Source organism: Thalassophryne amazonica, chromosome 15, assembly GCF_902500255.1.
Source record: "Thalassophryne amazonica chromosome 15, fThaAma1.1, whole genome shotgun sequence".
NCBI classification, from domain to species: Eukaryota; Metazoa; Chordata; class Actinopteri; order Batrachoidiformes; family Batrachoididae; genus Thalassophryne; species Thalassophryne amazonica.
The window spans coordinates 50,988,998-51,013,086 of record NC_047117.1 but is presented as its reverse complement, the minus strand read 5'-3'; the positions used below and the strand labels follow the sequence as shown (position 1 = coordinate 51,013,086).

The window sequence follows — 24,089 nt, the reverse complement described above, 5'->3', positions numbered from 1 at the left end:
AATACAAAAAGTAAATCAAGCTTCTCAATATAAAAATGTCTAAAATTATCTTCCTTAAACTCAAACTCAAAGCAAATCTCTACAACTTGATATAAATTAATTAAAATATGAAAAGATAAAGATAAGATAAAATAAGATGACGGGTTGGATAAGTAATGGCGCCTTTGGTATAATAAGGACTGTTTTTTTTTTCAGTATATTTTAATTTATTTAACCAGGTTAGTCCCATTGAGATTGATACCTCTTTTGCAAGTGAGATCTGGACAATTATAAAGTTTCCAATCCACCTAACCTACATGTCTTTAAATGTGGGAGGAAACTGGAGCACCCAAAACAGAACCCAGTGAAGGGAGAACATGCAAACTCCACACAGAAAGACCACAGGTGGGAATCTAACTCAGGACTTCTTGCTGTGAAGCAATAGTGCTAACCACTAACCACCATGCTGACAATAATACCTGTAAAAAATCAGTTTTATTGGCAGTTTTTTCATACAAGTCAGGGGATGGATACATGAACATTTCCAAGTCACTAAATATGTCTTATTTTCATCAATTATGAAGAAATACAAACAGTATGGCACAGTGACTGTGCAAGAAGGAAAAGAGTGAGGAAAGCCATCAAGACACCCACACAACCAATAAGACGTTATAGGCTTCTGTGGCTGTGATTGGAGAAATTGTGCACAGTGCAAATTTTGTATATTGTATCCCCTGTTATACAGCTTCATGATGAAGGGGTATAGAGGTGGATGTCTGTCTACTGCACACAGATTTACCATAGAGTGCCATACTGTTTGTATTTCTTCATAACTGATGTAAATAAAGTTCAAGACATATTCAGTGACTTAGAAATGTTCATATATCCATCCCCTGACTTGTCTGAAGAAAACTGGCAATTAAACTGATTATTTACAGGAATTATACCAAAGGGGCTGATTACTTATTCAACCCACCATCTTGGCTTTAATATTTTAATTAATTTATATCATGTTGTAGAGATTTGTAGAGAGTTGCAGCGATTCTAGTAATATTTTAATTTTTTTTTATTTTATTCAACATAGTGATTTATTTGGGTTACCCAGTAAATCAGAAATGTTAAAGTTGGAATAAATCTTTTTTTCAATCATTTTTGGGGGGAAATTAAAAAATAATAATAAATAGACACCATTATTTTGGCAGCATGGTGGCTTAGTGGTTAGCACTGTTGCCTCACTGCAAGAAGGTCATGGGATTGAGTTCCACCTTGAATATGTATAGCCACGGTGTCAAACAACAACTTTGAATTGGGCACCACAGTCTCGTTTGAGTGTGCGGTCATTAAAGGGTTAAAATATGATGCATATGACATAATTTCTCTACTTCTGGGGGCACAAACATGGCACTTTCTCTGAGATTTTGGGAAAATTCCATGCAAACAAAGTGAAAATACAAAGAAAAAGTGAGGATACGGTGGGACAGTGGACATGTGTTGTGGTTTGTTCATGACCAGTCATCTTATTTTATCTCAAACGTGTCGAGGCGGTTTTGCAGGCGAGAGAACGGAGCTACTTTGCTGTTAGCTGTGTAGGCTAACACTTACCGACACGACCTCTCCCATTTGCCTTGTTTTCCATTCTCCACTGGGAATCGAAAAAAAAAATGCACTTTTCGTGACTGCTTCAGTGATTGCAGCTGAAAAGAAAACAGTACACCAGACAGCAGCTGTCCCCATAAGTGGTCAAATCCCACGATATCACACAGAGTTCAAACGAGACTGTGCTGCCTTATTATGCTTGCTGTTGTTAATCAAACAGAGTAGTAGCCCCATTTCATAGCTAATAGCATATGCTTGTTGTTATGTACTGACCTTAAGTTTAAATCAATAATGAGGAGACAGACATGGAGTGTGGTTGCTGTTCGTTTACTGAAGACTGAACAGTATACAGGAAATCAGCCCAGAGGGCATTGGGAGGTTACGGCAGCCTAATAGGGCCAAACTTAATAATGAGACCCCAGCTCAATACCTAACATTTCCTCCCCCCTTATTCTGTAAGACTAACCCAAGTGTTCACTGAAGATAACATAACAATTATAATGTATAACATAACAACACAACATAGCATTCAAAAAAGGATATGACGTTTCATCAGTGAGGATTACAAGTCCAAGAGGTCTGGAGGCCGCCGCTCGCGAGTGGGGTACCGGCGAGGATGGTAAGTCACTGGAGACGGCGGCAGCGGCACTGGTTCCGCCGTCGATGGAGCCTGGGGAACCTGGTCTGTAGCGTCCTTCTCCTGAAGTGTGGCCGGCAGGTTTTCGGAGGCAGCCAGGCCCTCCACTGTGTCTGCCTGGCTTGCGATGTCAAGTGCTGGAGAGCCCATCAGCTCCATGGGGGGGCCTTTGCTGGCCAACAGCTGGTCAGTATGACAACGCCACACTGCATCTTTGCTGGTGCGCACTTGGTATGACAGCGGACTGGTGATGGCAACTATCTCCGCTGGCACCCACTTGGGACCCCCTAGGTACAACCCCTGGCAAAAATTATGGAATCACCGGCCTTGGAGGATGTTCATTCAGTTGTTTAATTTTGTAGAAAAAAAGCAGATCATAGACATGACACAAAACTAAAGTCACTTCAAATAGCAACTTTCTGGCTTTAAGAAACACTATAAGAAATCAGGAAAAAAATTGTGGCAGTCAGTAACGGTTACTTTTCTAGACCAAGACTTGTGCATTGATGATGTAATGACAGCCATCTCCCCAGTGCCTTTACCTGACATGCAGCCCCATATCATTAATGACTGTGGAAATTTACATGTTCTCTTCAGGCAGTCATCTTTATAAATCTCACTGGAACGGCACCAAACAAAAGTTCCAGCATCATCACCTTGCCCAATGCAGATTCGAGATTCATCACCAGGGGCGTCGGTTTGCATATGGACCATAGGGACAAGTCACAACCAATATTTTGGGATGGCAAAATAGTCCCTACCAATATTTAGCATTTTTTGATATAACAAAATCATTCAATATTTTTTTGCGAACTCGATACTAAATTTTAGTCGTCACGTTTTGTGTTTTCGACTTGCCAGAGTGACAGGGTTACCCATGTTGCAATTTCATTGGCTCACGTTCTTCTCACATGAACGTAAACAAAGCGCATCTCGTGGCAGGCAGTGCTTAATTTGTAAAGTGGGAGGTCCCGGAGCGCAGAGGATGGGTGGCTCCGGTGCAGAAAAACAAGAAGGGCGAGGGGGGGGCTTGCGAACAAAGCTGTGCGCCACACTTAAAATAAACTGCACACCCACACAAACACGCACACACACCTTCACAAATGACACTAACACCCTGCCTTTTCCTCAAAAATTACTACATTTATGTTTGCTGTCTGTCTCTGTACTTTTCTGTCACTTTTGCGGTCTTTTTCATACTTTTCCCTCGTTTCAAAAGTCACCGAACGCACTTTACCGTAATATATGCAACATATAGCATACTGTTGGAGAGCACGGGTTCTTGGCTTGCTGTCAGTGTTGAAATTTTTCAGAGTGAGGGCTTACATGAGAATTTACGGTAATGAGAATCAGCGGCGCACTAGTGTGAAGCTTCCGTGTTTTTCCTCTACGTTATGACATCACAGGCTTACGTTTACCGTAATACACCATATATCATTGGAAAGCCCTTTTTTTTTTTTTTTTTTTTTGGCAAATTAGGTTGCCAGATACCTATAACTGCATTATTGATGAAGAGGATAGATTATACATCTTGGTTGCAAAAACTTTTTTTTTTTTGTTAGGTCCACAAGTATTTTTTTGTTGTTGTCTTGTTCTCTCAGGTGTAGGCCTATAGAATAGATTTGTGATTTTGGGTGCAGTTTTGTTATTTAAGCTATTTGTTTGTTTGCCTACACACTTAATAATGTAAATAAAGTGTTAAATTATTCAGCATTATGTCGTCATATGTTATGTATTATGCTGTACTTGTGCGTCTAATGGTATGAGTGGGTTAGGGGGTGGTGGTGGTGGGCAGGGGGGCCAGTGGGGTGGTATTGTCCCTATCAAAGCTGAGACCAAACCTACGCCCTTGTTCATCACTGAATATGACTTTCATCCAGTCATCCACAGTCCACGATTGCTTTTCCTTAGCCCATTGTAGCCTTGTTTTTTTCTGTTTAGGTGTTAATGATGGCTTTCGTTTAGCTTTTCTGTATGTAAATCCCATTTCCTTTAGGCGGTTTCTTACAGTTCGGTCACAGACGTTGACTCCAATTTCCTCCCATTCATTCCTCATTTGTTTTGTTGTGCATTTTCAATTTTTGAGACATATTGCTTTAAGTTTTCTGTCTTGACGCTTTGATGTCTTCCTTGGTCTACCAGTATGTCTGCCTTTAACAACCTTCCCATGTTTGTATTTGACCCAGAGTTTAGACACAGCTGACTGTGAACAACCAACACCTTTTCTTTTTTCCTTTCTTTCTTTAATATTTATTTCATTAATTTAAAAGAAAAAACAGAAAACAGAAACAAAGCACCACAACAATACAATGAAAAGGAGCAGAAAGAAGAACAAGTCTTATGATTTCTGCCCCCTCCAACAACACAATCACCCAATACCCAGCACCATAATCAACACCATTCAACAGACTACATTTCTTTAACTCGTCCCATACCACTGACCCATTTCATAATTATGACGATTAATTAATAAATTACATCTCTGACAGGTTACATTCCAAACTCAAAACACTCCAAACATTAACAGATCACCTTCTTTTTTTTAACTTCCTTGCAGCCTACTGACTTATTTCACAGTTTCATACTTACTTAATACATCTAATTTAATACATTTTTTAAATAATTTAACCGACCTTAATTCTTTAATTTCTTTATTAAGATTGTTCCATAATTTTACACCATTTACTGCAATACTCCTTTCTTTTACTTTAGTTCTAAATCTTGGTTTTTTAAAGACTTCTATTCCTTTCAGTTTATAACTACTTACTCTTTTTTCAAACATATTGTGAATGTTTGTAGGTAAAGCATTTTTATTAATTTGGTACATTGTTTGTAATATTTTCAAATCGACTAAATCATAAAATGTAAGTACCCTATACTTAATAAACAATGGATTAGATGGATCTCTAAAAACACTGTTACTAATCACTTTTAAAGCTCTTTTCTACAAAGTAAATAAAGGTTGTATATAGGTTGTATATGTTGATCCCCAGATTTCTACACAATATGTTAAATATGGGACAATCAATGAATTGTACAATGTTAATAAACCATAACTATTTAATGAATATTTTACTTTATGCAAAACAGCAATGGCTTTCGCTATTTTTCCTTTTATGTAATTTATGTGTGACTTCCATGTAAGATCTTCATCAATCATGACTCCTAAAAATTTTGTTTCTTTTACCCTTTGTATATCCATTCCATCTATTTGTAATGACATTATTTTTTTTCGCTCTATCATTAAACAATATAAAATTTGTCTTATTAATATTTAGTGACAATCTGTTTATATCAAACCAATATTTAACTTTTTCCAATTCGGTATTTATCACTTGTGCTACTTCCTGTATATCTGATCCAGAGTAAAACAGCGTTGTATCATCAGCAAATAAATTACTGCCAAGCACATTTGATACATGAGTGCCGGTCCCAAGCCCGGATAAATGAGGAGGGTTGCGTCAGGAAGGGCATCCGGCGTAAAACAAGCCAACCCAACTATGCAGACTCAGAATCGAATTCCCATACCGGATCGGTCGCGGCCCAGGTTAACAATGTCCGCCACCGGTGCTATTGCCCAACAGGGTGCCGGTGAAAATTGGGCTACTGCTGGGCGAAGACGATGAAGAAGAGGAGGAAAACGTTGCCACGAACAGCAGGAGAAGAAGAAAACTAGAAGGGTGGAAATGAGAGTGGGGACTTTGAATGTTGGTAGTATGACTGGTAACGGGAGAGAGCTGGCTGATATGATGGAGAGGAGAAAGGTAGACATATTGTGTGTGCAAGAGACCAAGTGGAAGGGAAGTAAGAGCAGGAGCATCGGCTGTGGGTACAAGTTGTTGTACCATGGTGAGGAGAGGAAGAGAAATGGTGTTGGGGTCATTTTAAAGGAAGAGTATGTTAAAAGTGTGTTGGAGGTTAAGCGAGTGTCTGACAGGGTGATGAGTGTGAAGTTGGAAATTGAAGGGGTGATGATGAATATCATCAGTGCATATGCCCCACAGGTAGGTTGTGAGATGAAGGAGAAAGAAGATTTCTGGAGTGTGTTAGATGAGGTGGTGGAGAGTGTGCCCAAGCATGAAAGAGTGGTGATAGGAGCAGACTTCAATGGGCATGTTGGTGAAGGGAACAGAGGTGATGAGGAAGTAATGGGTAGATATGGTATCAAGGATAGGAATGGGGAAGGACAGATGGTAGTTGATTTTGCAAAAAGGATGGAAATGGCTGTGGTGAATACCTACTTTAAGAAAAGGGAGGAGCACAGGGTAACATATAAGAGTGGAGGAAGGTGCACACAGGTGGACTACATTCTTTATAGGAGATGCAAGCTAAAAGAAATCAGAGACTGTAAGGTGGTAGCAGGAGAGAGTGTCACTAGACAGCATAGGATGGTTGTTTGTAGGATGACTTTAGAGGTAAAGAAGAAGAAGAGAGTGAGAGCTCAACAAAGGATCAGATGGTGGAAGCTGAAGGAGGAAGACTGTTGTGTGAAATTTAGCGAGCAGGTGAGAGAAGCACTAGTTGGAGGGGAAGCAATTTTGGACAACTGGAAAAGTACTGCAGATGTGGTGAGGGAGACAGCTAGGGCAGTACTGGGTATGACATCTGGACAGTGGAAGGAAGACAAGGAGACTTGGTGGTGGAATGAAGAGGTCCAGGAAAGCATAAGGAGAAAGAGGTTGGCAAAAAAGTTTTGGGATAGTCGGAGAGATGAAGAAAGTAGACAGGAGTACAAGGAGATGCAGCATAAGGCGAGAAGAGAAGAGGCAAAGCAAAGGTAAAGGCATATTGCGAGCTGTACAAGAAGTTGAATATTAAGGAAGGAGAAAAGGACTTGTACCGATTGGCCAGACAAAGGGACAGAGCTGGAAAGGATGTGCAGCAGGTTAGGGTGGTAAAAGATGCACATGGTAATGTGCTGACAAGTGAGGAGTGTGTGCTGAGAAGGTGGAGGGAATATTTTGAAGAGATGATGAATAAAGAAAATGAGCGAGAGAAAAGGCTGGATTATGTGGTGAGAGTAAATCAGGAAGTAAAAGAGATTAGCAAGGACGAAGTGAGGGCTGCTATGAAGAGGATGAAGAGTGGAAAGGCAGTTGGTCCAGATGACATTCCAATGGAGGCATGGAAATGTCTAGGAGAAATGGCAGTAGAGTTTCTAACCAGATTGTTTAATAAAATCTTGGAAAGTGAGAGGATGCCTGAGGAGTGGAGACGAAGTGTGCTGGTTCCTAGTGTGCAGAGCTGCAGTAACTACAGAGGCATAAAGCTGATCAGCCACAGCATGAAGTTATGGGAAAGAGTAGTAGAAGCTAGGCTTAGAAAACAGGTGAAGATCTGTGAGCAGCAATATGGTTTCATGCCGAGATAGAGCACTACAGATGCAATGTTTGCTCTGAGAATACTGTTGGAAAAGTACAGAGAAGGACAGAAAGAGTTACATTGTGTGTTTGTGGACTTAGAAAAAGCTTATGATAGGGTGCCAAGAGAAGAGTTGTGGCATTGTATGAGGACGTCTGGAGTGGCAGAGAAGTACGTTAGGGTAGTGCAGGACATGTACAAGAATAGTGTGACAGCGGTGAGATGCGCAGTCGGAATGACAGACTCATTCAAGGTGGAGGTGGGATTACACCAAGGATCACCTTTCTTGTTTGCAGTGGTGATGGACAGGTTGACAGATGAGATCAGACAGGAGTCCCCATGGACTATGATGTTTGCAGATGACATTGTGATCTGTAGTGAGAGTAGAGAGCAAGTTGAGTCTAGTCTGGAGAAGTGGAGATATACTTTGGAGAGAAGGGGAATGAAAGTCAGTAGAAGCAAGACTGAGTACATGTGTGTGAATGAGAGGGAGCCCAGTGGAATAGTGCAGTTACAAGGAGTAGAAGTGGTGAAAGTAGATGAGTTTAAATATTTGGGGTCAACTGTTCAAAGTAATGGAGAGTGTGGTAGAGAGGTGAAGAAGAGAGTGCAGGCAGGGTGGAGTGGGTGGAGAAAGGTGGCAGGAGTGATTTGTGACCGAAGAATATCAGCAAGAGTGAAGGGGAAAGTTTACAAAACAGTAGTGAGACCAGCTATGTTGTATGGTTTAGAGACAGTGGCACTAACAAAAAGACAGGAGGCAGAGCTGGAGGTGGCAGAGCTGAAGATGTTGAGATTCTCTTTGGGAGTGACAAGAATGGACAAGATTAGGAATGAACATATCAGAGGGACTGCTCAGGTGGGACGGTTTGGAGACAAATCAGAGAGGTGAGATTGAGATGGTTTAGACATGTGCAGAGGAGGGACCCAGGGTATATAGGGAGAAGGATGCTGAGGATGGAGCCACCAGGCAGGAGGAGAAGAGGGAGACCAAAGAGGAGGTTCATGGATGTGCTGAGAGAGGACATGCAGGTGGTTGGTGTGACAGAGGACGATACAGAGGACAGGGTGAGATGGAAACGATTGATTCTAACGGGAACAGCCGAAAGACAAAGAAGAAGAAGACATTTGATACATTCACAAAATCATTGATATACAAAATAAACAGTTTGGGTCCAAGTACCGATCCTTGTGGTACTCCATAAATAATGTTACACAATTCTGATTTGGTATTATTTATCTGTACAAACTGTTTTCTATTTTCTAAGTAGCTTTTTACCCACTGATGTGCAATACCTCTTATTCCATATTGTTGTAACTTGTGAAGCAATCTTGAGTGGTCTATAACATCAAAAGCCTTTTTCAGGTCGATAAAAATACTTACAAAATAATCCTTATTATCTATTGTTGTTGATATTTTCTCTATTAGTTCCATACTTGCCATAGCTGTCGAATGTTTTGTTCTAAATCCATACTGAGCATTATTTAAACTATGATGTTTCTCAATAAATTTATCCAATCTTGTCACAAAAACTTTTTCCATGATTTTATAAAACTGTGGAAGCAGTGATACTGGCCTATAATTAGAAAAATTATGTTTGTCTCCATTTTTATATAATGGGACTACCTTAGCAATTTTCATTTCATCTGGAAAAATCCCAGTTGACAGAGACAGATTACAAATATAAGTAAATGGTTCAATAACAGTTTCTATTATACTTTTTACAGTCATCATGTCTAAATGACTTGCAACATTGCGTGATGATTTACCCTCTTTTAAGAGTTTGATAATCCTCTCTTTTGTTTCAATTGACATCTCTCGTGTTGGAGCCATGATTCATGTCAGTCCACTTGGTGCAACAGCTCTCCAAGGTGTGATCACTCCTTTTTAGATGCAGACTAACGAGCAGATCTGATTTGATGCAGGTGTTAGTTTTTGGGATGAAAATTTACAGGGTGATTCCATAATTTATTCCTCAGAATTGAGTGATTCCATATTTTTTCCCTCTGCTTGGTCTACAAAATGTAACCGTTACTAACTGCCACAATTTTTTTTCTTGATTTCTTATAGTGTTTCTTAAAGCCAGAAAGTTGCCATTTGAAATGATTTTAGTTTTGTGTCATGTCTGTGATCTGCTTTTTTTTCTACAAAATTAAACAACTGAATGAACATCCTTCGAGGCCGGTGATTCCATAATTTTTGCCAGGGGTTGTAATTATGAGCTAGAACAGGGTCTCCTACGTGGAAAGACCCTTGCGTGACTGACCTACGTCGACTCTGTTCTTGCTGACTGCTCAGCACGATTTGGCTCCTTGCTGGAGGACACAGACAGTCCAGTTTGGTGCGCAGCGCTCTTTTCAGGAGGATTTCAGCGGGGGATGCCTTGGTGGTGCTGTGTGTGTTGTGAAAGTGTCGTGACACGGACCCACAACAGGGGGCGTTAATGAACGGACAATGGATAAGCCAAAAGTAACAATTTAATGTTGTGAATCGCACAACGACGTCGGCTTCCATAGACGCCCACCAGAAGCGCTGCCGGACCACTGCCACGGTCCTTCGCACCCCTGGATGACAGGAGAGCTTGGAACCGTGACAGAAGTCAAGGACCGCAGCCCTGGCCTCTGGTGGGATGTACAACTTGTCCTTCGGACCTGTCCCCGGGTCCGGGCTCCGTGTCAGGGCCTCCCGGACGGTCTTCTCCACATCCCAGGTAAGGGTGGCCACGACAGTGGACTCGGGGATGATGGTGTCAGGGGGGTCTGACGGCTCGGTCTTGACCTCCTCCTCATGCACCCGGGACAGGGCGTCAGATCGTTGTTTTTTTGTCCCGGGGCGGTAGGTGATCCGGAAGTCAAAACGCCCGAAGAACAGCGACCAGCGGGCTTGCCTGGGGTTCAGACGCTTCGCCGTCCGGATGTACTCCAGGTTCCGATGGTCCGTGAAAACCGTAAATGGTACCGATGCTCCCTCCAACAGGTGTCTCCACTCCTCAAGAGCCTCCTTCACCGCAAGAAGTTCTCGATTGCCGACGTCATAGTTCCGTTCAGCTGGGGTCAACCTGCGGGAAAAGTAGGCACATGGATGGAGAACCTTGTCGGACTCCCCGCTCTGGGATAGCACGGCTCCTATCCCTGAGTCAGAGGCGTCCACTTCAACTACGAACTGGCGCTTGGGATAGGGCTGCACCAGAACCGGTGCAGTCGAGAACCGGCGTTTCAACTCCCTAAACGTGGCTTCGCACCGATCTGACCAGGTGAAGGGGACTTTTGTGGAGGTCAGGGCTGTCAGGGGGCTAACTACCTGACTGTAGCCCTTGATGAACCTCCGGTAGAAATTTGCAAAACCGAGGAACTGTTGTAGTTTCCTACGGTTCGTTGGTTGGGGCCAATCTCTCACCGCCGCAACCTTGGCCGGATCAGGGGTGACGGAGTTGGAGGAGATTATGAACCCCAGGAAAGACAAAGAAGTGCGGTGAAACTCACACTTCTTGCCCTTCACAAACAGCCGGTTCTCCAACAACCGCTGTAGGACCTGACGTACATGCTTGACATGGGTCTCAGGATCCGGAGAAAAGATGAGTATATCGTCTAGATATACGAAGACAAACCGATGCAGGAAGTCCCGCAAGACGTCATTAACCAATGCTTGGAACGTCGCGGGTGCATTGGTGAGGCCGAACGGCATGACCAGGTACTCAAAGTGACCTAACGGGGTGTTAAATGTCGTCTTCCACTCGTCTCCCTCCCGGATCCGAACCAGGTGATAAGCATTCCTAAGATCCAATTTTGTGAAAATTTGGGCTCCATGCAAGGGCATGAACACTGAATCCAACAGAGGTAACGGGTATCGGTTGCGAACCGTGATCTCGTTCAGCCCTCTGTAATCAATGCATGGACGGAGTCCGCCGTCCTTCTTGCCCACAAAAAAGAAACCAGCACCCATCGGGGAGGTGGAGTTCCGGATCAACCCGGCAGCAAACGAGTCCCGGATGTAGGTCTCCATTGATTTGCGTTCCGGACGTGACAGGTTGTACAGCCTGCTGGACGGGTACTCAGCGCCCGGTATCAAATCAATGGCACAATCGTACGGACGGTGCGGGGGCAGCGTGAGTGCCAGATCCTTGCTGAAGACGTCAGCAAGGTCGTGGTACTTGGCTGGCACCGTCGCCAGATTGGGGGGGACTAAAACCTCCTCCTTAGCTGTCACACCGGGTGGAACCGAGGATCCTAAACACTCCCGGTGGCAGGTTTCGCTTCACTGAACCACAACCCCAGATGGCCAATCAATCCGGGGATTGTGTTTTAACACCCATGGAAAACCCAAAATCACTCGGGAGGTTGAAGGTGTTACATAAAACACAATCTCCTCCCTGTGATTCCCAGACACCACCAATGTCACTGGCTGTGTCTGGTGTGTGATTAGTGGAAGAAGGGTGCCATCTAGTGCCCGTACCGACAATGGTGACGGTAAGGCCACTAGAGGGAGCCCAACCTCCTTTGCCCATCTGCTATCCAGCAGATTCCCCTCCGACCCCGTGTCCACCAGTGCTGGGGCGTGAAGGGTTAGATCCCCACTCAGGATCATGACTGGGATACGTGCAGATCGTCGGGGTCTCCCCACGTGGGTGTTGTGACCCACCCTTAGCCCAGTCTCTAAGGAGGAATGCTGCTGTTTTGACCGTTTGGGGCATTCTCTCTGTGTGTGCTCGGTAGAGCTGCAGAGAAAACACTCTCCACAGTTCAGCCTCCTTTGTCTCTGATCTGATCGCTTTTTGGCCCTGCTCATTTCCCTAGCAACGTTAGCAGGGGGAGCTGTCGTCACGTGGAGAGCCCTGGCAGCGGAGCGTGGGGAAGTCGGCTCCCTTTCGGACCCGGGAGGAAGAGGGACGGCTTGTGCCTGACCACGCTCTTCGTCTCGCTCCCGTCAGTGTTCTGTTAATCGGTTGTCTAACCGTATAACCAGGTCGATAAGCCCATCTAAATATCCCGCGGCTCGTCCTTCGCCACCAGGTGCTCCTAAGGACCAGAGACAGTCCGTTTACAAAGGCGGCGCGGAGCGCAACAGGGAGCGGGATGCGGGACAGGCCATCTGTGTTTACCACACAGTTCAGATTGGCGGTACTTGATGTCGTAGGTATGGCCTGACAACAGCAGGGCCCATCTCTGCATTCTGCTTGCAGCCAACAGTTGAATGCCCGTTTGTGTGGTCCAGTAAGGCTGTTAGCGGTTTATGGTTGGTCAGAAGCGTGAATCTCCTTCCGAACAGATACTGAGCTGGAATTTCCTAATTCCGAACACGATGCTCAGAGCCTCCCGCTGAATCTGTGCCGTAGTTACATTCAGCTTTGTTGAGGTCTTTGAAGTGAAAGCAATGGGTTTGTCTGTGCTGTCCGGCATGATGTGTGAGATGACCGCGCCAACCCCATGGGGTGGAAGCGTCACAGGCTAATGAAGTGGCAGTGGTCAAAATGGTCAGCACATCAGAGTTCAGAAGGGCTTTCTTGGAGCTGGCAAAAGCCATTTGGCAAGACTCTGACCACTCCCATTTCCTTCCTTGCATCAGTAATTCATAGAGCGGTTCCAATAAAGTGGAGACATTTGGAATGAATTGGCCGTATAGTTCAGGAGCCCCAGGTATGAGCGTAACTGGTTTACGTCTTGTGGTGCTGGGGTTTCCAAGATGGCCTAGGTCTTGGAGGGGGCCTTGTGTAGACCCATGCCATCGATTCACATGGCCCAGTATTTGATGGAGGACTGGAAAAACTCACATTTTCCTTGCGAACTTTCAGTCCATATTCCCTCAGCCTCTGTAGTGTCATGTCCAGGTTGTGGAGGTGGTCGGCGTTGTCCCTCCCATGATGAGGATATCGTCCAAGTAGCACTGTACCCCAGTAGCCTAGCCAGAATCTGATCCATGGCCTTTTGAAAGAGTGCAGGGGCTGACTTGATTCCAAAAGCCAACGGCAGTATCAAAAAAGGCCCTTATGCGTGCTGACTGTCAGTAGCTCTTGGACTCGGGGTCCAATGGCATCTGCAGATAGGCCTGGTTCAAGTCTATTTTGCTGAATTGTTTGCCGTTTGCTAGACCGGCGAAACAGGTCGTAGATGAGGGGCAGTGGGTAATGTTCATTTTGCAAGGCTGGGTTAACAGTCACTTTGAAATCGCTGCAAATTCGTAGGCTTCCATTTTTCTTAAGGACAGGCATGATTGGGTAGCCCAGTCACTGACAGGCACCGGTTCGAGCACCCCACTATTCACCAGATTGTCCAGCTCCTTTTCAACTTTTGGTCGCAGTGCGTATGGGACCAGCCGTGCTTTAATGAATCGGGGGTTGCTCCCTGGTTTCAGGGTCAGCTTTGCAGTGATACCCTTCATGTGCCCTAGTCCTTCTGTGAAGAGTTCACTGTGTTTCTTTAATACAGCTTCTAGAGCTGTCTCTCCTTGGCTCAACATGCGGATGGTAGGCCAGTCAATCTGCACTTTATCCATCCATGATCGGCCCAAGCAGGGATGGGTAATTGCCTCGAACAACGTATAAGAGCAGCTTTACAACATTGTCCATTTAGCTCCACTTTGACCTTGACCAAGCCCTTGACAGCCACTGTCTCCCCCATATAGGTCTTCAGCATCACCCGTGCTGGTTGGATTGGCAAGTGGTGTAAGTGTTCTTGATACACAGTCTCTGAAACAAGTGACACTGCTGCCCCGGTGTCAATTTCCATCCGCACTGGTTTGCCCTCCAGCAAGGTTGTCGTCCAGTAGCTTTCAGATCCTCCAGCCAGTGAAAGAATGTGAAGGGGCAACTCGTCATCTGTGGATTCACTGGCACTAGCTTCTTTTTTCCATCACATGCATCGTTTTCTTATGTGCAGCAGCTCTCTTTTGTTGTTAGTGTTTTTCTGCATTGACTGAGTTCCCTTTTTCTTATTACGACAGGCCTTTTCAATGTGACCTTTTTTCCACAGGCATGGCACTCCAATTCTTTACACCAGCACTCTGCTGCCGGATGGCCTTGTTTGCCACAAAGATAACATGGCCTCGTTGTCGAGTTGTCCAGTTGTCCTCTGTACTAGCTACCTTCAACACCTTAGCAATGGCTGCACTCAACTGTTGTGCCTCCTTTGCAGCCATTTCCATTGACGCACTTATTTCAATTGCTTTGGTCAGAGTTAATTTGTTCTCAGTTAGCAGTTTTCTCTGAGTGGCCTCATTGCGCAGTCCACAGACCAGCCGGTCACGAATGGCATCATTAAGCGAGTCCTCTTTAAATTCACAGTGCCCCGCTAACATCCTGAGTAAAGCAGTGAACATAGTCACAGTTTCCCCCTCCTCCTGATTACGTTTGTAAAATCTGAACCGTTCAGCATTCATTAAGGGCTTAGGCGAGAAATGTGCACTTAGAGTTTTAACAATTTTGTCATATGTGAACTTTCCTGGCTTCTTGGGCTGTGCCAGTGCTCGGAACAGATTGAAAGTCTTTGCGCCCATTACTGTTAGGAATGTAGCTACCTTTTTCTCCGCGCTGATTCCGCTGGCCAAGACGAAGAATTCAAAATGCTCTGTATACGCGCTCCATTGCTCCACTGTGTCATCAAATGGTCTAATGTTCCCCAATACACCAGCCATTGCAGAATGATTTTCCCTGCGCTGTCCTTCGTCCGATTGTCTGTTGTCTGGCCCTCCAGATGAACTTTCCTGTTCGGTGTTGTTTCCAAGTAAGCTTTCGATGCTACCTCCCGCTTTTTCGTCGCCCGATGCACTGCTCATTAGGCAATGAACTAATCGACTATGCGACTAACAAAAAACGAACACTCTCAAACTTCTTCACGTGAGATCAGATGCATGCTCGTGGAAATCAGCCCAGAGGGCATCAGGAGGTTACAGCAACCTAATAGGGCCAAATTTAATAATGAGACCCCAGCTCACTACCTAACACTTATATTCCAGAATAGCATCACACCATGCAAGGTGGAAGATGTGTAGTTTTGAACTACACCATTTGCGCTCAAGGCTTCTAGACTTGAAATAAATGGTAACAAAGTAATACATCTGATTTTTATTCTTCTGATTATGACTTGAAATGGCAGCCTGTACAGTGCAGAGAGTCAGATGTTCAAATGAATTAAACTTATGATCCCCAAGAGCCTTCAAGCTAAACCCAGATCTATAAATTAAAGCAGCACCTCAGCCTTGCTTTGTATTGTGATTGTGAGCAACATTATTAAATGTGTACACGGGTGGACAAGCTTCATTCAAAGGTAGGAGGAGGCCGGGTTTCAACCAGGTTTCACATAAGACAGTCATGTCCAGGTGGTGTTTCAGAATTAGATTATTAATCAGCAGTGATTTTGAGGAGAGTGACCTTATAAATGAAATGTAAGATGAAAACCTTACCATGACCTGCAGAGTTTCAGCTAAATTAGCCTGAATAGTATCTAGTTTCAATGGAGTTTTGATACACCGGCCATATGGATCTTTACATGTAACACAGTTTTAAAACTCTAAAAGTACTCATTCGTAATATTTAAATGCTAAGTGAAAGACAGCTGGTGAATTTCAGACATGTTATGAATTTTCTTTTTGTTTGATCTCTGCTAATAGCTTCATTGCATCATCATGGATGGACCAGAGATGAATTGTTTGGTTCATTGCTGGAATTTTCTCTCTCTTTAAAAATATATATATTTCTTCTTTCCACAGACATCGTCAAAGTTCTTCCCCATCACTTTCCTTGGATCCATCTGTTGGATTGCTTTCTTTTCCTATCTGATGGTTTGGTGGGCTCACCAGGTATTTCCAACAACAAAGGCCTCAGTGCAATCTATGTCACATTACATATGGTTTTTCTTTGTAATCCCAATTACACACCATCTCTATTGATGAATCTGTTCTTTTTTCCATATTCCTCCTTAGGCCCCTGTCCCACTGGGGAGAGAATTAATTGCGCATGAATTGAGTATACAAATTGCAGGCATTCGTTGTCATCCGCAACAAAAATGGCCAAAAATGACAAATGTCCCAGTATGAATTATGGATATATTAATAATATATAGTGAATATATGATGAACAATCACGGTTATATAACGCATGTAGTGACGAAACTGATCCGATACATTGGGATTATCGCGGCAGCATTACAGGTGTATTATGAATGCATCGCGCACGTGTTGTGCGTGCACGGCATCTGCATTGCGGTCATAAAAGAAGTGCACTCAGGCTGTCGGCATCACTATTCACACCAACAATACAGGCTCTGGAGTATTTGCTGGACTTGGACAAGTTGATCACAGTTAATGTTCTTGTTGTCATGCGAGGGTTCACTGTTCATGAGTTTGGGGAGCGGGAGGGGGGAAGCCGCTCGGGGTGTGAGATGGTGTTTTTTTCTTTTCTTTTGTTTTTTTGAGAGCGTCACAGAAAACAGGCTTCAGCGTGAGTTGTGGCTATAAACAGCAACTCTTCCTTTTGTTGGTGTTAAATAAAAGTCCTGGATTGCAGCAGCTATTACGTCTTTGTGGATTTACACAGCTGGACCGGCACTGACTGGCAGGTATGTCACTTTCTGCCACATATAGTACTTTGGGTTTATGTGACGTGTTTGTTATGCATTCACAGATTGTCCGCAAATCAGCTGCAAAGCAGATGTAATAAAAACGCTTTATTCGTGGCCAGTCTGTATGCAGTCGCTACAACATATTTTAGTTTGTGATGTGGACATGATGGGCACGATATATATCTGTTTTACACACTGTCTCAGTCTGCTGTCAAGCCGCAAATCCCCGTCAGTTGCGGATATCAGCGGTTAACGGCAGATATACAGCGCATGGAGTGAGTATGTATTGTGTATGAATTGAGTATATATGGAGTATGTGAGGCAGATGTTATCCGTTTTCAGATTTTTGAACAGCTCAAAAATCCTGGCTGCAGACATGCGTGCCTCTGCGGATGATCACGGGCGTGTTCGGATGACGGCCAACTCATACATGCATGTTACACGGATATTGCGGATGTTTGGCGAATATGGGCAATTTTGTTTGCAATCCATATGCAAATCCTCCTAAACGCCAGTGGGACAGAGCCCTTACTCAGGGCACTTGATATCTGAGTGCAGAAGAGAGGGTGTTAAATGTGTGACTGACTTTGCAAGATAATCCCAACTAATCTGCAGAGATCTGCAGCTAGATCAACCTATAACACCCTATTTTAAAGAGCCAGGTCACCTGTGCTAACACGGAATTAATAATAAAAATGAGTTCTGAGTCAAAGTGTAAGAAATCAATGAGTAACACATCAAATCTAAAATGAGTAAGCATGAAATTATAGAAAATGAATAAAACATTCGAAATAAATACTTTCATTGTAAGAATTGAAAAGAAGCCGAGTCTCGAGCAATCCTGAATCCAAAGAATCCTCCTGCAACTGTTGGATTTTCTTTTTTATTAGAAATTATATTTCATTTATTAAATTTGAGCTACCCAAGTTTCAAATGTAAGTTGTTAAATTACAGTATATTGTTATGAATAAAACACTCCACTGAGTTCGAAACTCGGATATATATGTATATACAATTTTTGTATTTTTTTTTCCTGTGCAGCACCATATTCGAGTTAATCGAGATGTGTTTGTTGTGCACACTTTCACATTAACCATTGAGGAATTATAGCCATTTCTATATATAGTTTCAAGATTTTGAGAGACATCAGCAATTGAGCAAAGAACAGTAAATATGAGGATTATTTTGTTCATACAAATCATCACTTTTAAAGCCACTTTTCTTTACACAAGTCAGGGGAGGGATTGGGAAAGGGATGAATGTTTCCAAGTAACTAACTATGTCTTTGACTTCATTTCATTAAGAAATACAAACAATATGTTACTGTATGGTCTGCCAGGAGGGGGCAGTTCTCTAAAACTGAGTGACTGTGCAAAAAGAGAGACTGGTAAGGGAAGCCACCAAGACAACTCCAACTTCATATATTCAGTGACTAGGACTTTTTATTTATTTATTTGTTTTTGCACTGATCCCTCGACACTGTAAAAGTGATATTTTCTATTAAAAATAATAATTAAAAATAATCCTTATCCTTTGTCCAGGTACTTATGAGCTCTGACAATGAAAGCACAATGTATACTCCAACATCCTCAGTGTGCTATTTTTTAAACCTCTTGAAGTAAAGCAACAACTACAGGCACATCTTGATTGACACCACGGTGGTGGTGTACAGATTAAAAATTACAAAAATTGTGTCACTGTCAAATTACTTATAGACCTGACTCTATGTAGAGTCCAACTATAGGCATCTTCATTTTAGTCTTGGATACCCAAAATGTGAATTCCATATATCTCTAAATTATTTCTGCTTGAAATTAAAATTCTAGATTTCTTTATTGCAGTTCTAACTATGGATCCACTTAAACATAGCTGTAGTTTTTAATTATATGTTTCACAATTTAAAGTATTTTAAATGTCTTTGAATATCCTGTATCTAGCTAAACTCCATATAATAAAAGGAAAGTGGCCTCTGTGTGTTTGTGTATCTGGGCCTCATTTTAAATCCAGAAAAAGCTGACTTTTATTCTTTGGCATACTTGTGTATTTTTCATGTGGTTTCAAGTTGTAAAAAGAGCAAGGTGATGGGACCAATATGCACTTCCACAATAACAGCCTGTATTTCAAAATAAAAGCCTATGAGGTTGCTGCAGACTTGACACAATTAATTAGTCTGGCCATAGTCTAACATCTTCTACATTTTCTGTATGCATGTGACCCCAGACCCAGAATTAACATGATCACACTCCAGACAAAACAGCAAAATTGTCTCAACAGTGTCTAACACAGGCCAAAAAAGAGAGAGAGGAAAAAAGGAAAGAAATTTGATCTAATGTGAACACTGTCACAGTGCAATTATAAAACTTCAGTTATTCGTAATTTCTTTACATGTAATATTGTACTGGTTAAGCAGCTTCAGAAAAGCTTATTGACAACAAAAATTAATTTTAGAAATCACAACTGAAAACAGATTCAACCTTCAATGAAGACTTTCATTAAAGCCAAGAAATCTTTCTATGTCAGTACTTGTGAAATGGAGCATAACTGTAAACAGATTTTCTCCCAAAAGTCAGATTTCCTCTGTATATAGCACAAATGACCACATCTAGAACCCATGGTTCCTCATGGGTCATCGTCCTACTGTAATTATATCTGAAGCCACTTGTGACCAGTCCCCACACTAAATTGGGAATTGTTTACTCACAAATCATTATTGTTATAATATCAGGAATAGCGTTCTGGCAGAAATCCTCACTGATCATTGTGGCTTGAAATATATATGAAGATACCTTGAATTATCATAAAATAAGTACCTCCCCTTCATCCGTTCCCTTGTTTTCACTCAGGGTCGCCACAGCGGATCCGCAACTCCATATTACATGGAGAATGGGGAGGGGTGGAATTTGAATCAAAAAGCTTCCACACTGGAAACAAGGGCACTTAAACGCTTGGCCACCACCCCTTCCATATCTTGAATTATTATATTAGTCAAAAATCCAGTTCAAGATATTCAACATTTATGCATAATCACATCATATATCTACACACTCTAAAAAATGAACTGCTGTCTCAAGAAAAAGTGATGTAACAATTTGCACAGATTTTTTTTTTTAAATAATGTTTTAATTATTAGTTCACTGTATTCACAGTATTGTCTGTGTCAGCATAGACTTGAAAATTCAAACGGATTAAAATGCATTTCCACCTTTGTGCTGGTGTTGTGTGATACAGATTTGACTGATCAGAATTCCTCTTCAGATAAACAAATTACCTAAAAGGTAATTGTGTAATTGGAAATTGAATTAAAGATTCAAGAAATGCAAAAAAATGTTCATTTTGAGATTTTGGTGAGTCACTGTACGATAACTGTGATGTCAGTATAGATGCGGTGCATCCGGAAAGTATTCACAGCTCTTCACTTTTTCTACATTATGATATGTTACAGCCTTATTCCAAAATGGATGAAATTAATTTTCCCTCAAAATTCTACACACAATAAAAAATGCTAATTTATTAAAAATGAAAAAGCTAAGAAATCACATGTACATAAGTATTCACAGACTTTGCCAGGAGGCTCAAAACTTCTCCTGTTTCCACTGATCATCCTGGAGATGTTTCTATAGCTTAATTGGAGTCCATCTGGGGTAAATTCAGTTGAATGAACATGATTCGGAAAGACACAAACCTGTCTACATATAAGGTTCCACAGTTGACAGTGCATGTCAGAGCACAAACCAAGCATGAAGTCAAAGAAATTGTCTGTAGACCTCAGACAGAATTGTCTTGAGACACAAATCTGGGGATGGTATAGAAACATTTCTGCTGCTTTGAAGGTCCCAAAGAGCACAGTGGCCTCCTTCCTAGAGCTGGCTGCCCATCTAAACTGAGTGATCGGGGGAGAAGGGCCTTAGTCAGGGAGGTGACCAAGAACCCAATAGTCACTCTGTCAGAGCTGCAGCATTCCTCTGTGGAGAGAGGAGAACCTTCCAGAAGGACAACCGTCTATGCAGCAATCCACCAATCAGGCCTGTATGGTAGAGTGGCCAGGCAGAAGCCACTCCTTAGTAAAAGGCACATGGTAGTCTGCCTGGAGTTTACCAAAAGGCAGCTGAAGGACTCGCAGACCACTCACTCACTCACTCATCTTCAACTGCTTAGTCCAATTAAGGGTCACAGGGGGCTGGAGCCTATCCCAGCAGTCATAGAGTGTGAGGTGGGGTACACCCAGGACAGGACGCCAGTCTGTCACGGGGCCACAAACAGACAAACAAACACATCCACACCCACACACACACCTACGGAGAATTTGAAGATTCCAATCCACCTCACCCTCATGCCTTTGGATGTGGGAGGAAACTGGAGCACCCGGAGGAAACCCACGCAGACACGGGGAGAACATGCAAACTCCACACAGAAAGGCCGCAGGCGGGAATTACTCTCAGACCTTGAGAAACAAAATGTCTGATGAGACAAAGATTGAACTCTTTTGAGTGAATGCCAGGTGTCATGTTTTGAGGAAACCAGGCACCATCCCTACAGTGAAGCATGGTGGTGGCAGCATCATGCTGTGGGGATGTTTTTCAGTGGCAGGAACTGGGAGACTAGTCAGGATTGAGGGAAAGATAAATGCAGCAATGTACAGAGACATCCTGGATGAAAACCTGCTCTAGAGCACTCTTAACCTCAGACTGGGGTGACGGTTCATCTCTCAGCAGGACAATGACATTAAGCACACAGCCAAGATATCAAAGGAGTAGCTTCAGGACAACTCTGTGAATGTCCTTGAGTGGCTCAATCAGATCCCAGACCTGAATCCGATTGAACATCTCTGGAGAGATCTGAAAATGCCTGTGCACCAACACACCCCATCGAACCTGAGCTTGAGAGGTGCTGCAAAGAGGAATGGGCAAAACTGGCCAAAGATAGGTGCACTAAGATTGTGGTAACATATTCAAGAAAGCTTGAGGCTGTAATTACTGCTAAAGGTGCATCAAAGGATATGAATACTTACGTACATGTGATTTCTTAGTATTTAATTTTTAATAAATTTGCAAAAAAACTCAGAAACACATTTTTCATGTCATTATTGGGTGTTGTGAGTAGAATTTTGAGGGTAAAAATAAATTTACTCCATTTTGGAATGAGGCTGTAACATAACAAAATGTGAAAAAAGTGAAGCGCTGTGAATACCTTTTGGTTATACTACCAATAGAAGAAGCACTTACGTTGGTCCAGTAAATTTTACTCTGCAAAATTTACTGTGTAAGATTTTGTATTAGGACGTTACAGATGAGAGTTTTATGTCATTTTAGCAAAACACACAAAATGAAGCAACACATATACCTTTTCTGACAAATCAGATCTTTCCCAAGAACTACACAGTGGGGAAAAAAGAAAACTGTCCAACTTAAAAAAAAAAAAAAAATTCTTCAGTTGTTAACACTGAAATGAATTAGGTTCATTTCAGCAGAACTCCATTACTGGTTTCTTGCACCTGATTGTTCCTTTCTGTGGCTCATAAACAAATGGATATACAGTCAAGCCATGTTACAGTGTGTAATCTGTGGTAATAGTGGTGTTGCAAAGCTTTATGACCAATTGGGATAGTTTTGAATGTGTTAAACAAAAAAATCAACATCATGATCCACAGATATGGATAAATGGATGGAATCAGTGCATAGGGGATAATATGTGTCTCTTACTTTCATTTTATAGAAAGCTTTGATTTTATTTTGTCACTGCATCTTGAAATAAATTGTTTCTGCTTGAATGTGCATTTGGCTGTTCAGTCACTTTGATGCCAGCTAAAATTAAAGACTAAAATGAAAATACAATGCAGATTGTTTTCTCTTTTGAAGCAGAGCTGTTTCATTGATCAGAGCGGGCAGCAGAGCGCAGCGCAGGCACTGTGAGCATGCTCAGAAGCTCCCATGTCATGGTGTTGCATTCCATCGCACTTGTAATCAGCACTAACCTGGGGTATAATCATGAATAATACTATGACACCCAACTTTAGACTGCTGCTGTGGACAGTCAGACTCGATTCCTCATTTTCAGAATGTGGACAGCAATCAAACCTGAAAATGGGACAAAATTCATTTGAGTGTTTTCTCAATTTCTTTATTTTTTTATTATTGCATCTTGCAACATTAAGCAGTTCTCACTTTCTTTGAGGTTGGAGAGACTTTCTGGATCACAGAGGAGATCATGGGTCTGACCATCTTAGCCGCCGGCACTTCAATCCCTGACTTGATCACCAGTGTGATTGTAGCACGAAAAGGTCTGGGTGACATGGCTGTGTCCAGCTCCGTGGGATCTAACATCTTTGATATCACTGTAGGGTGAGTCCAGCTAACCACACACAAAAAGTTTAACAAGTGATAATGAATTCATTAAAAAATACTGTGAATCAAACTCAGCTCCCACTCTGATTTAACTGCCATAAATCCAAACATCTCTGGTCTTTTCCAGTCTTCCATTCCCGTGGCTCCTCTACAACATCATCAATGACTTCAAGCCAGTCCAGGTGAGCAGCAATGGCCTGTTCTGTGCCATCGTGCTCCTCTTTCTCATGCTGCTGTTCGTCATCATCTCCATCGCGTCCTCCAAGTGGAAAATGAGCAAGCTGCTCGGCTTCTTCATGTTCTTGCTTTACTTCATCTTCCTCATGGTCAGCGTCATGCTGGAGGACAAAATGATCACCTGCCCCGTCACCGTCTGAGAGAGAGAAAACATCACGTGTGCTCACGTGGGCGACAGGCTTGTCCAGCTATTTTTCATGGTGTCATACATACACACATACACACAGTAGAAGACTTTGTAGACACACAGTGGCTGTGAGCACACAAACATATGGAGAGGTGCACACAGCCTGACAAAGGTGTTTAATCCAGCCAATAGGAGTGGATGCCACATTTTCTCTCCACCATGTGACAGAAACTGTTCTTGTTTTGGAAGCAACAGACAG

General features: G+C 42.7%; 1 protein-coding gene across 1 annotated transcript in view; it reads left to right on the top strand.

Annotated features, from left to right (window-relative positions):
• slc24a2 (solute carrier family 24 member 2) overlaps positions 1 to 23,861 on the top strand; it is a 41,574-nt gene extending 17,713 nt beyond the window's left edge. The window contains exons 7-9 of the mRNA XM_034188258.1: positions 16,275 to 16,364; positions 23,297 to 23,463; positions 23,594 to 23,861. Of these exons, the coding sequence (XP_034044149.1) occupies positions 16,275 to 16,364; positions 23,297 to 23,463; positions 23,594 to 23,843 (507 nt within the window). The 3' untranslated portion in view covers positions 23,844 to 23,861. The remainder of the gene's footprint in view (positions 1 to 16,274; positions 16,365 to 23,296; positions 23,464 to 23,593) is intronic.
• The last annotated feature ends 228 nt before the right edge of the window (positions 23,862 to 24,089 follow it).